Here is a 13,105-nt window from a genome sequence, read left to right on the forward strand (position 1 = left end):
ACCGAAACACCGTCTTTTGTTGGATATGCTGTCAGCGGTATGCGAGACTGGATTACCTTGGACGGTATTCGGTTGGTGTGGTTGCCCCCACAATATCGCGCAAAAGAAGGCTCCAGATCCGCAGTCGGAGAGCGTCATGTCGGTATCCGTTCCAACTCCAGGCTCTATTTCATCCGATTCTCTCAGGGCGCGAAGGACTTACTACGGCAAGCCCGGCAGAGAATAGTTACCTAGGGGAATAAGGGTCACCCCACTCTGGACAAATGGAAGGATTTCATCTTATTGTGTAGTATTTAAAGCCCAGCGAAAGCTTCCTAAGTCGGGTCTCATTTTGATCAAGCGCTTACTGCAGCTCTTGGATTATGGTGAGATACCTCAGAAACCCTAGGCAGGTCCAGTACTAAGGTGCAAGGCCGCTGTTAGAGTCCTTCTTCATGGTCTTCCCAGCCTTCACCAGTCGCACTTGGTTGAATATGCTCTCACTGGGGTTGTGAGTTGACGACTTCGTGATATGATAGATTCCTCAGATCATGAATGAATCTATGTTCAAGGAGATGAGGTGCTATCGACACTTGCTGAAATTGTGTATTTGGCTGAGAGCGTATGATGAAGTCCTTGGCGATAATAACAGAAAAGTACCCACAGAAAGAAGCAAAGGACAAGACTACAATTATTGCACCAGACGCTACGGCGATCCAATGATTATAATCCTGGTATAGGCCTGCCTTTGCCAACCAGTTCCTAGCACAGATAGCTTAACGCCTTCCTATACATTCGCGTAGATCTTGCCCTTGCAAGTATTAAGACAGTAAAAAGAAGCAAATATGCAGTATACCTACTAACAGGCATTTAAACCCACTACTTAGACAAACTTTAGTAAGAATTCATAATTTTAGTAAAACATTACTTTGATATCTATGTATAGAAAAGTAAAGATCCAAAATAAGAAAGGGGGTTAATAAAATCTTTTATACCATTTCTTTAAGCCTTATGCCAGGGCTTTCCTATTAATACATATTAAAGAGCCAACTTACTCTATCAAGGATCCGTTTCCCCGTTTGTCTTACCTACTTACCTACCTATGTACGGCCAGATCTCAAGGTGCATAAGAGGTACGTGCCCGGCCAACTGCTGCCTACTTCAGTGGGGCACATCACAACCTCAATTCGCGCCTCAACGTCGTCTCATTCATCGTCCATTCTCCACCGAGAAAAAAAATCCACCACGACCATGGCCAACTTGCTAGACCTTCCGGACGAGGCCCTCGAGAACATATTCCTATGCGGCGTCGACGGCCCCGCACTCCATCAACTCACTCGTGTCAACAAGCGCCTCCGCAGGATCGCAAGTCCCATACTCGTCCAGCGCTGGCCATATTCCCATGAGCGCCTGCTCCTGCATCTCCTGCACTACCCCGAGTTAAGAATACACGTCAAGGAGCTCAAATTCGAAAATCTCGTTGCCTTCCGCGACCATGAAGAAGACCACACCGTATGCGACATTAGCATCGAGAGCCTAGAGGGCCTTGCCGCAACCGTGGACGACGCGTGGCCAGCTCTAGCCAACTCAACCAAGTGGGCAGAGTATATCCGCAAAGGCAACACAGACGCCTTGTGCACGCTCTTGTTATGCTGGGCGACCAAGCTTTCCAGTCTCGACATCACAGTGCCATACTTCGATGCCAATCAGCGCCACGACTTGCTGGTCTTGCAGTTAGCAAGCCAGGTAGTCCGACTGTGGAAGAAGACGGGGTCCACGGACTTGCCGCTTCTTGGGCTGCGGTCTGTGGCTTTCCGTCATTGGGACACCAAGTTTAGCACTGATGGGCTATACGCAGCGGCTTTTTTCCACCTACCCAACATAAAATCCTTCGCTGGATGCAGGCTTGGTATGTGGGATTGGGGTGAAGGCCCTGAGAGAGACTATAACGACCCAACTCTTGGCTGGGTTCCCACGGCGAATCCTCGCGACGAGTACATCCTGGATTTCCCCGTTGGCACTTCACCAATAGAGGAGCTCATTCTAGACGAGGTCGATGTTTCAGTAGAATCTCTGTCCAGAATCGCCAGTGCCTGTCAACGGCTCAAGTTGCTGGTGTACCGGCCAGGCCCAGTGTGCGACAATTCCTTGTTGAGCTGCAGGGGGTTAGCAAACGTCATGCTACACCATAAGAAGTCGCTAGAGACACTTGTCATTGATTTCGAACGACCACAAGGTTCACTTGCCTTCAGTGATGATGAAGAAATGGAGGACGATGGGAGCGATGATGCCAATGCCGATGGCGATAACCACGGACATGATGACGACCCTGAAGTTGGGAGCATCCATCTGCGCGACTGTTATCAGTATCTTGAGTGCCTCAAAAGTTTGTCAATCCACGTCAGTTCCCTGTATAAGGAAGATGACGATGATGACTACTATATTATGCCTAGCCGTCTACCGAGTTCTCTAGTGCGCCTACGACTGCAGGGCTTGTCTTTTGCCACGTTATGGAGGCGATCTATTCAGGAGACTGAGGACCAAATTAACGACCTTGAGATCTTGGTACAAGAGTGCAGTCCGTATGGAAGGCTGCCTAACCTCCGTCAAATAGATATCTCCGAGGGGCTGCCCAAGGATCCTGTCCTTGACGCGTTTGATCGACTGATGGAGTTGGCAAAGGCTCGAGGAGTTGAGATCATTTTCATAGTACTGTGGGAGGACTTCTGGACGGAAATTGATTGGTATTAAGGAAGGCTGATGCAGCAATATCATGGGAAGACCCGAGGGGCATGAGGTACTCGCAAATGAATGGGGAATAGAGCCGTAGTAGCTATGCCCATGCCAACTTGGCTACTTGGCGGGTGCTTATTCCAACGCATTAGACTAGGGATAATACAAATCCGAACATGGTTTTATACACGGTCTTCTAGCTCGGTTATCACATCAAGGGCCGGGCTTCAACTATATCGAAAAACGGATTTTATGCACAGCTTGATCTAAGGATTAAAAGCACATCAACTCCAATTATCAGCCCCTACTCGACTACCCTCCAGACCCAGTGCTTGTGCCCACAAACACGACGAGTACAGCAGAATAAGTCGCAGTAGAAACCAACGTTTCAATATTTGAAACCCGCACACCAAAGGAAACAATAAGTGCAAAAACAACAACAGCCACCGACACTGTAACCAAGCTCTTGACTTGCGATTCATCAATGCTCATGATGATCATCGGCACGACAACAAAGAGTCCACCAGTGGTGGCGATGGTGAAGCGCACAAGCCTGTCGACAAATGCCGAAACGTACTTTGGCGGCTCGCCGTCGAGGTATTCCTTCTTCCTCTCGCGCTTTTCGTGGTGGGAAAACGTGAGGCGGGAGGGGAGGTATCTCATGATGGTCCATCGTAGAGGATCAACTTTGTCAGGCCTCTCGTTGAAAGCAGAGTAATGAGACTGAAATGGGTCATTGAAGTCGCTTCGTGACTGAAAGTATCTCTGAAGGAGCAGTTTTCGCCGCGTCGTCTCGGCCTGGTCAAGGCTTTGATGGTTCCGAAGATATTCATAGTCGCGCACAGCCGTTGCTATCAAGTTTCGGTCAGTATCTTGCACAATCTGAGTCGATCGAGTTCTCTCACCGTAATCTCTCAATGTGGTCGTCAAGCACTCTGATTGATCCGATGTTGTATGGCCTTGTCGTTGGATGTCACTCTTCAGGCGCACCAGATTGACACCCAACTTTGTGATATTGAGTCGTTGCAGAAACTCGAACCGTAGAAAATGGAATTGCTCTTCATCTTCCAGAGATCTGTTGACATACGCGACGAGGTTTGAATCGTCGTCATCCTCGATAAAGGTAGTTGGGTTCATCCTGCATAGGTAGCCGTAAAGTTAAGTGTGTTGACATGTACCCGGCCGTGCCTGGGCAAAGCAGGAAAGATATTTGGGGCGAAAGTCCCCTCAAGACGCCTTGCAGGGGTTCGGTATTGGTTGTGTCTCAGCCGCTTAGCTATATTGGTGGCGACCAACCATGTCTCCCATCACAATTGATAACTTGCACAGCCCAGTGGCTCAGCTATTGCGCCAGGTTGCCTGCTGTGCGCAAAGACTGCCTTGGGCGGACCACACGCATGCACACATGGCGATTAAATCTCTAGTTCCTGCCGTTGACTGAAATTTGGGATTCTATACCACCAACATGTTGACAATGACAGACAAGAAGCCAAGACGCGAGTGGTCTAACCCTCATGACCCCTGGAACCCCTGCGTCATCCTTGGCGTTTCGCTGAACCCGACATTATCAGAAGTTGAAGACGCATTTGCGCCCTTTGCAGAATCAGACCAGGACCTGGTTGTGGATCGAGATACCCAAACACCTGAAGAATTCGAAAAAGCATACGAGCGCCGCAAAAAACAGGATGCATATGTATATTTGAAATGCTGTCTTCGGCTGGAAGAGCCGACGGCCCCAAAGGCAGAGCCTAGCGAGTCGACGACTCCAAAGGTTGAGCTTGAAGGCGACGACAACGATAACACCTCAAAGAAATCTTCACCAACATCTTCCACCACCACAGATCCGCAAGCAACATCATCGTCGACCTATATACCGACCTCTCTCACTGATCCAAGCCGCGTTTCGATAAGCTCTGCCGTCACGACAGCAACCACGACGGTAGCAGACGCAGGCTACACGACGAGAAACAGCTCAGCTCAAACATTCAAGTGTCAATCAGATCCCGAGGGTTCTCGTCGCAGGTCGAAATTTCACATTGGCAAGCCCAGGCGGAGGAGACCCAAACTCCGCGGAACTCGGAGCACAACTGGGTCCTCATCATCGATGGGCTCACAATTCTCCGATGCTTCCACTGACGGAGCTCGAGAGACTCTCGCAGCAATCAGCGATATTCTGCAAGAGCATACGAAGTCCCTCGGCAACTCTGGGGACGGTACGGCTAAAGGGCAGTCACTTCTACGAGGCGTCTTTACATCTCTACGTCGAGCGCACTCCGGCTCTAGGACATCGGATGGCAACATCTCACAACCCTTAGCAGGGCTAGTTTTGAGATTTCAGCAGGTCGAGTCTGTCCTGGACAGATCAGATACTGACCCCTGTACGTATTGATCCTTCGCTATTTTACCCATTGCTGACGCCCAAGCAAGACGACCTGCATCGAAGGTTGGTCATTCTGTACGATGATCTCAGCAGGGACCTTAAGAAGGAGATAAAGCAGAATCGTGGCGGATGGAATAGTGCGAGTCAGTCCCAGTTTCAACAAATGATCAAAGGCTATGAGAAGCGTGTTGCCGCTCTCACAAAGCGACCATATCCGCCCAGCGCTTTAGGTAATAGATTGAAAGGGGGACGCTTGCCTAAATAAATAGAACTGGGCCCAGAATTCTATACCTTAGTAGGCTTTGGAGTGGTGAGAGTAATGGCTGGAAGAGAGTGCGCCCATAACATACTTTCTATGCACAACAAGCAGCCTGTGTGTTCTCTATGAGAATAAGAGCCTCCAAAGAGTAAATGGAAGGAGTTCTAATCACTTTGTTAATTTTATACGATTGAACAGGACATGCCTCACAGGTCCGGGATTCTACCTCTTCTCCCTCAAAATGATTCAGAAGGCGCCGTTTGACAAAAACCCTCTTCCCATGAAGATACGTTTAATTTTTTTAGTTCTGTCCTAAGACCGACAGCGGGTAATCTCATTGACAGAATTAAGACAGCGCCTAGACAGAAGAAGTGTGTTGTTGAGCTCTTCTGTTTGATTCAGATCGAAACCGAAAGTCGAACAATGCTGTATAGGGTAGGTACTCCATACTTGTGCCGATGACGGACCAATCATGATTAAGCACTGGTGCTAGAACACAATTTGACGTCATAGGATTCCGCAGCAAAATCAGTGCCGGAACGTGATTCCGAAAGAATTCCTACGCGCGCGGCAGACCCACATGATTGATAAGGTCCCGCTTTCCGTGTGGGATGTTTTACGCTGAGTAATTCTTGCCGTCCAATCATGATGACAAATTTGGGAGTCTGGTCACGCAACACCACGGTCTTCTCCGCATTTCACATCATATATATATCTCTCTGACACACTCTCTGATCCTTCATTGAGCATCAAGTTTGCCCATCCTTGCATCTTATCCCTGCATCTTTGTTCTAGTTCCATATCTTAACCACCATCAACACTACATCATGGGTGACGCTTCAGTTTACTCCTACCCTTCCCCTCTGACTGGGTACGAAAATGCCCCACCTTTGCCCGAGGAGAAGGCCGAGGACGGCAAGAGTTATGTGAATCCTCCGGCAGAGAAGCGCAGCGAGGCATACGACAAGTTTATCGCTCCTCTCGACCAGGGTATCCGAGGAGGCTTGTGAGTTGGAAGCAAGGCTATGATGGGTAGAGGTTGCTAACCACAATTTCACAGCGACCTTCACATCTACTATCTTCAGACCAACCCCGAACAATCCAAGTATGCCAATGAGTTGTGGCAACGCATCCGAAGAGAATGTAAGTAAAATTCGAACAACACTATCCCGTAACCCCCGAGTTGACAAGGTCTAGTTCCTGAACTCCGAATCTATCGCTTCTGGGATCGACCAATCGGACCTCACCCAATCGCCATGTTCGAGGTCAACGTCTTTACTCCCGCACAATTTGGCGCATTCGTCTCATGGCTTGCAATCTGGCGTGGACCCTTGTCGGTGCTCATCCATCCCAATGTCGTCCCAGAAGAGGGTGTCGATCGCAGGGCGTCAGAGAAGCGAGATCACTTGGAGAGGGCCATCTGGATGGGTGAGAGGTTGCCACTGGATGTCAGTCTGTTCAACAAGAGATGAAGGATGTGTTTTATGGCGGATGAAAGGGGATATGGCGTATAAAGGAAATTGCGATTAACTGAACTTAAAAACGAGCACTCCTATTAATAAGACTTAACAATACTGAACAGCAAAGTGCATGCAAGAGTTTGAGCCTGATGACTTTATCGGGTAGTTTCGTCATCCTAGCTGTTTACTATTAGTACAGAGCCTCACTCGGGCGGCTAACACTGTGAACGCTCCTAAGCCAGGAAGAAAGCTGTAGCCGTGGCAGCTAACCCAACCAAGGCATATCTCCCGACATCCATAGACTAAGCACTGTTATAAGCTTCAGTTTTGCCGCGCAATAGATCACTATCTTCGCCTTCGCCAAGCTGCTGTATCACGTTACCGACTTTGTTACATAAAGCATTGTGATTTGATTTTGATCCAGAGGCGGCTGGATGACCGGCAATAAGCTGCGACTACCTATAATTTGACAAATAATAAGAAAGCAATTTAAAAGACCACTATCAAGCGATCAGAGTTCCAAGTTATTAGCCCAAGCCCTCACCTAAGGCAATAATAAAGTAACCCGGCTTAAGCTATGTCAAAGAGAACATACTAAGCCATAGAGTAAACAAGGTTTAGAGAAGTGAAAAAGAGAGCAATCTTGAAATCCGGCAATTGAGAACCATCCAAAACCGAGTTACTTCAGTGCCGCTAGGACTAACACTTATGCGGACTCGTGACAGTTACCTTATTCAAGTGCGAATATCCTTGATATGTTAGCTTCTGTTACGAGTTGAAACGGTCCGTGAGTTACATACCTCTTTACTCGTCGTTGGAGGCAGCATCATTGGAGGCAGCATCATTGGAGGCAGCATCATTGGAGGCAGCATCATTGGAGGCAGCATCATTGGAGGCAGCATTCTCGGAGGTAGCATTCTCGGAGGCAGCATCATCGGAGTCAGCATTCTCGGAAGCAGCATTCTCGGAAGCAGCATTCTTGGAGCCACTATGGCCCCAGCCACCATGGCCGGGCGGCTTGTAGTGTGTCTGGGTTGGCTTATGGGGCTTGGTGACCGTGACAGTTGGTTTGGTGACCGTGACGGTGGCCGCTGGCTGAGTGACCGTGGTGGTGCCCCTTTGCTTGGTGACCGTGACGGTGCCCGCTGGCTGAGTGATCGTGGTGGTGCCCCTTGCCTTGGTGACCGTGACGGTGCCCGCTGGCTGAGTAACCGTGGTGGTGCCCCTTGCCTTGGTGACCGTGGTGGTGCCCCTTGCCTTGGTGATCGTGACGGTGCCCGCTGGCTGAGTAACCGTGGTGGTGCCCCTTGCCTTGGTGACCGTGGTGGTGCCCCTTGCCTTGGTGACCGTGACGGTGCTTACTGGCTTGGTGATGGTGGCCCCGTGTTTGGTGATCGTGACCGTGACAGTTTTGCGCGTCGGGTAGTAATCGCCAGGAACAGCGAGAACCAGTGGCATGGAAACCAAGGGTGCAAGAAGAGTGAAGAACTTCATTTTGCAGGATAAACCAACAGGCTGAGATGTGTGATGCAAAGTTGGTTTGTGGCTCTGAACAAGTAGCAAGAATCAACTTAAGGCCTGAGTCTAAGATGGGGCACAAAAACTCATAGGATGCCGAGGGGAGCATCCTATATATAGACAAATTTTTGTTTCATTATCTCCTCGTACCATTGCAAGATTATCTCCAGGCGAGGATCGGTAGCTAGATGGGAAGTCCACAAAAACCATCAAAGCGCTGCTTGCACACTTCGCGTTGGTGTACATTGTTGGCCAAGGTTTGAACTTGTTAGCCGGGCTCTATGATCCGCGTAGAACTCAATTCATACGGATACAACCAAGCGAACGCCTCGATTACTTACCACGGCTTGCGTGGAACCAGCAGCACCATCTAGATAGCTGGTTGCATATTAGCGAAAGTACTCAGCTTAGCATCCACCAGGATCTCAGTAAGTTGAGCCACAAACTCGTACACCGCGTTGAGATGGCTGACGCGATTTGGAACGCGGCAGGCCGAGTGTGTAACAGCGCACGGGGCTACTGTTGAAAACCTCGTATCTCGATTATAGGGCTGAACGGCAAAGGAGGCATTCCCATTTACATCCGTGAGGTCGGTTTCATCGTTGATAAGGTTGATGCAACTGGAGTAAAGCTTGCAGCTGCAGACGCAGTTGGGGACAATATAAGGTTTTCTTGTGTTGCATAGCATTAGGTCTTTAGGAATTGCGTTTTCTGTGTAGATATTATACGACTTTTTGCTACTGTGGCTAGGCTCTGAGAAGACGCCGTCACGCTGAAACAATAACAACGGGGATAAGCTCTAGCCAGATGTCCAATACTGTACGCTTGCTGATCATCCACGTATAACTGGAGGGCTGTGGCGCCTGCAGTTACCTGTTGCCAGATGTATCCAGTTGGGTGGTTCACAGCGAATTACAACGAGCCGATAGCGGCTTCAATGTTATCCCTCCGCCTTCGTCCTCCCAACCAACTGATGAACAGTCCCCCGTACTTGGTTGGATGTACGCCTCGAGTTGGATCGTCTTCGCCGATCACTGTACTGGCTCGATGTAAGTTATGCCAACAAGCCCGTAGTCTACCTAAGAAAGACCCATAGCACTATATTTTCGGTAATCTTTCAACAAACGACCATTGCTTGCAAGTGTGACAAAGCCATGGTCATGCTCTTGATACGAAACAAAGACTACGACATCACGCCATTCACATGTAGCCTTAATGGACGTCAGTAGCACCCGGAGATGACATCGGCCCATGAAACCATCTCAGGCCCGAGGCTTGAGAACCTCAACAGCTTGATGAGGAGTCTCTCATGGAACTCATCAGGCCGCAGCCACCAACAATATCCTTCAATGCTTGCTGACGGAAGCATGATTATGTCAAGTGTGACGATGGCAAGCCCAAATGTTTCCATTGCCCTAAATCGGATCGAGATCGTCGATATGAGCACCGAGAATTGGACTCATGAGACAACGAACAAATGAGTCCATTGCTAACTAACATGCGGCTCGGCCTCAGCCGCGCGGCCAACCGTCACGCTACTACCGCACACAATGGTGCCATCTATCTCTACTCAGACGATCAGATTGAGGCACTGTGAACCTTTTGGACATGATCTCACAGAGGTGGCGTGGCTTGGCTTGCAACTCTCCCTATCCTCTGTCTTCAAACATTCCCTTCTGAGACCCTTGCGGCAGGTTCGAGGCGTATGGCTCAAGTCCGATGATTCGTAACCTCGATTGGGCGAGTCCGCTGGTGGATGGGCTAGGGTCATGCCCATTGATTGTGATTCCATGAGGTGTCTATGGAAGGGTACGATCCTTGAACGGCCGCGGTCAAGTTCTATTGGAATTATGGGTAGATAGTGTAACAGGAAAATGCAAATGTGTGATCCTGTATTGGTCGCCTGATGCTTGGTCTCTTGCGATTGAACAGGCTAGGATCGCGACATTGAAAGCCTGGTGGATTTTCACGTTGCCGAGGTCGGACCTACCAAATCATATGTGCCATGACTTTTTTTTCTTGTTCTCAGCCTCAACGCTGCCCTCAACTGAACCTTAATGTCGTACCTGCAGGCTAGAAAGTGTAGGAAGCCTTGGGGTTACCTACCACAAAAGCATGGAGCATTGAGCTGAGGGGGTAGCCAATTAGCTACCCAAAGAGTAGCCTTTGATGCCATCCTTCGCATCCCGACGCCATTGTGGCTTGCTCTGGTGAGATCAAGTTAGTCTCGAGCCACCGGAGGCGGGTTTAGAACAACAGAGGCCGCAGCAGGTGAAGGCGACTTGTTCATGTGTGCACGTCGACATGTTCGGACGCGGTCGAGTGGGCATCGTACCAAAATAATACAAGCACCTTATCCGCCCAAGCTTCGCCAACCTTGTTTTTACGCTTAGGCCTCGACTGCGCTTGAAAACCTTGCCCACATACCAGCGAGTCAACTCGCATGTCCCCTGAAACGTGGCACTGGAGGCTATCCTCTTTGAGCTGCTGCCACAACCTAGCACGTCAGTGTCTGGCTTTCTTCTGTCGTTGCCTCGCTCGGGTTTCTTCCATCCACGGTCGCGTTCGGGACCAATCTGAGATTTTGCATCTTTTCCGCGGAGACCTGCTTTATGCGACTTTCTTTCTCTCACTGCGACGTTTACAATCGGTGTTTCCGCCTCTGCTCGTTCCTCCTCCCAAAGCCCTGTCACATGCGTATTGGACCAAGGTCTGCAGCGCTTTGACTCTAAGGTCATTCTCAAACGCTAACGTGAGGCAAGTCTTTGCAGAGTCCCCTTCTCCGCATGGAAACTCGAGTGTGTCTCCGATGCATTTGGGGTCGGAGCGGCTATTCAGCATGTAGCCAACTAGCTTGCAGGTGTATCTTCTGAGGTGTATGGCCTGGTACAGACGGGTCTCCTCTTCATCTTCATCAGAGTCTCTGCGTGGATCTCTGTCCTCTGCGTCCGACATGGTAACTGATGGGCGAGGACTGTCCGCGGTGTGGTGGTGACTCTTGTGGTTCTACGGTTCAAAGATAGAGATTGCCCAATCTCCTTGAACTGGGCGGAATTACCTGTCCTTGCGAGGGGACATGCGGAAGAGGCATTTTGGACCCCGAATTGAAGTTTGTACCGCAATCAATTCGCAAGTACACAAATGTCCATGTTTCTCCCCCGCTCTTGTGACCGACAATCCCTGCCTTGCGGAGCGCTGGAAATCCTTTGCGCATCTTCACAGCGGCTATTTGGCGCTCTGGGGGTGATTGGTAAGACGTGCATTGAAGCCCCCTGCTAGGGCTCACTGTCTCCCCACTGAAAAGCAGAACAAAGGATCAGATTGCAGTGTACGCGCGTCACGCGCCAGTGGGCGGTTAGCTGATCGTCGTCGAGGTTGATTGGAGTCTCGAGAGATTGTGTCTCTCCTTGGGAGGGAACCAAGCCCCGGCCTCTTCAGCGGCTATCGCACCAGTTCAGCGCCATTTAGCTATGCATATTTGTGCTACATAGGTAACTTTTTCCAGGCTATCTATGTTTTGCATTCTTTGAGCTGTTACTCAACCTCAGTTAAAAGAAAAAAGGTTGTTCTCCTTTTCGCCAAAATGTCGGCCCACCAAATCGAAGACTCGAACCTCGAAGGCGTGGAGGAGCAAGATGGCGTCGAGCTATTTGACGTTGGGATGCTCGAGGGCGACATCCAAGGGGGCCAGTTCCACACCAAAAACAACCTCAAGGACCCCTATCAGCGCCGTGAAATCATCCGGAGGACCGGCCATGGTGTCGATATCCGATGCACTTTGATCGATGCCATTCATGGTGTCATGTCGGAGGACAGTGACTACTGGGCGACTCTGTTGGTTCTGCAGTTCCGCTTTGATCCCCAGAAGAGAGCACGTCGAATCTCTGAAGCAACTATCGAGCTTATCTTTGACGTCTCGGACCCGGATGGCATCCCTGCCTGAGGTCGAGGCAGTTTTTCTTTGATGGGAGCTATAGTTTCCTTCCTAGCAAGCAATCTGAGACTATCACGAGAGGTGGTGAAGGGATGGTTGGCGTCAGCTATGGGACAGAGCTGGGCGCCTCAGCAAAATGGGAGAAGGCAGTAACTCGCGAAACGGAAGACGCTACGGGAATCATCGGAGGCAAGCTTGTCGTCGGCAGCATGCCTCCCAACCACAAGGTAAAGTGGACTCTCCTAGAGAATAAGACTCTCAAGACGGGCCCGGCTTCTGTGCGAGTTGCTTTGAGGATCAAGAGGATGGACGAGAAGATGTTTACTTGCCCCCCGAGGCTTCAGTGCAAGGCAGGCCGGTGGATGTCGTTGCAGTCATTCTTCGGAGGGGTGCCTGCGGACGATCCAGTGCTGTTGTAGCCGGACATGAAGCCGACCAACAAACTGATGGTGTATAATCCTGAACAGCTGGGCAGCGTTGACCTTCAGAAGCTCAGCGATGTTACGTTTACCACGATGATACGAGATGCTCAGAAGTAATCTGAAAAGTAGCATGATGACTTCGCATTCCAACTCTTGAAAAATCTATAGACCCCTTCGCAACCTCCAGCTTCACCAACTTCACACATGTTCTACTCTGTACTCTTACTCCTCCGATGCATTTCGGCATACCCTCTCGTGTGTGCGGGATTTCCTGGCGACCCCATGCAACCATTCCACTGTATCCTTGCAGTGCTGCACTGCCACGGGCCGAAGACCTTGGCCTGAACAACAACCAACAGTCTTTTCAAGGCCTGCAACTCAGGTGACCTTGGCCATGAAGCGTCGTAGTCTTGGTACCTT

The 13,105-nt window shown here is 50.0% G+C and overlaps 7 protein-coding genes across 7 annotated transcripts; 4 read left to right on the forward strand and 3 right to left on the reverse strand.

Moving 5' to 3' along the window:
• Positions 1 to 1,230: 1,230 nt before the first annotated feature.
• On the forward strand, positions 1,231 to 2,730 carry MRS44_007142 (uncharacterized protein; the record flags this gene model as incomplete). Its single annotated transcript, XM_065620415.1, has 1 exon — positions 1,231 to 2,730. One exon carries the CDS (start codon positions 1,231 to 1,233, stop codon positions 2,728 to 2,730), a length of 1,500 nt encoding a protein of 499 aa, XP_065476487.1.
• A 294-nt stretch (positions 2,731 to 3,024) lies between these two features.
• On the reverse strand, positions 3,025 to 3,849 carry MRS44_007143 (uncharacterized protein; the record flags this gene model as incomplete). The annotated part of the gene is made up of 1 exon (XM_065620416.1): positions 3,025 to 3,849. The coding sequence occupies one exon, from the start codon at positions 3,847 to 3,849 to the stop codon at positions 3,025 to 3,027; it is 825 nt and encodes a 274-aa protein (XP_065476488.1).
• A 337-nt stretch (positions 3,850 to 4,186) lies between these two features.
• On the forward strand, positions 4,187 to 5,101 carry MRS44_007144 (uncharacterized protein; the record flags this gene model as incomplete). The annotated part of the gene is made up of 1 exon (XM_046277050.2): positions 4,187 to 5,101. One exon carries the CDS (start codon positions 4,187 to 4,189, stop codon positions 5,099 to 5,101), a length of 915 nt encoding a protein of 304 aa, XP_046129327.2.
• Positions 5,102 to 6,178: 1,077 nt separating this feature from the next.
• Positions 6,179 to 6,823, forward strand: MRS44_007145 (uncharacterized protein; the record flags this gene model as incomplete). Its single annotated transcript, XM_046277049.2, has 3 exons — positions 6,179 to 6,357; positions 6,412 to 6,494; positions 6,549 to 6,823. 3 exons carry the CDS (start codon positions 6,179 to 6,181, stop codon positions 6,821 to 6,823), a joined length of 537 nt encoding a protein of 178 aa, XP_046129326.1.
• A 792-nt stretch (positions 6,824 to 7,615) lies between these two features.
• MRS44_007146 (uncharacterized protein) lies at positions 7,616 to 8,305 on the reverse strand (the record flags this gene model as incomplete). The annotated part of the gene is made up of 1 exon (XM_046274057.1): positions 7,616 to 8,305. The coding sequence occupies one exon, from the start codon at positions 8,303 to 8,305 to the stop codon at positions 7,616 to 7,618; it is 690 nt and encodes a 229-aa protein (XP_046129325.1).
• A 2,634-nt stretch (positions 8,306 to 10,939) lies between these two features.
• On the reverse strand, positions 10,940 to 11,420 carry MRS44_007147 (uncharacterized protein; the record flags this gene model as incomplete). The annotated part of the gene is made up of 2 exons (XM_046274056.2): positions 10,940 to 11,335; positions 11,388 to 11,420. 2 exons carry the CDS (start codon positions 11,418 to 11,420, stop codon positions 10,940 to 10,942), a joined length of 429 nt encoding a protein of 142 aa, XP_046129324.2.
• Positions 11,421 to 11,912: 492 nt separating this feature from the next.
• MRS44_007148 (uncharacterized protein) lies at positions 11,913 to 12,272 on the forward strand (the record flags this gene model as incomplete). Its single annotated transcript, XM_065620417.1, has 1 exon — positions 11,913 to 12,272. The coding sequence occupies one exon, from the start codon at positions 11,913 to 11,915 to the stop codon at positions 12,270 to 12,272; it is 360 nt and encodes a 119-aa protein (XP_065476489.1).
• Positions 12,273 to 13,105: the final 833 nt, after the last annotated feature.

Source organism: Fusarium solani (genome assembly GCF_023522795.1).
Source record: "Fusarium solani strain SB1 chromosome Unknown bctg00000004, whole genome shotgun sequence".
NCBI classification, from domain to species: Eukaryota; Fungi; Ascomycota; class Sordariomycetes; order Hypocreales; family Nectriaceae; genus Fusarium; species Fusarium solani.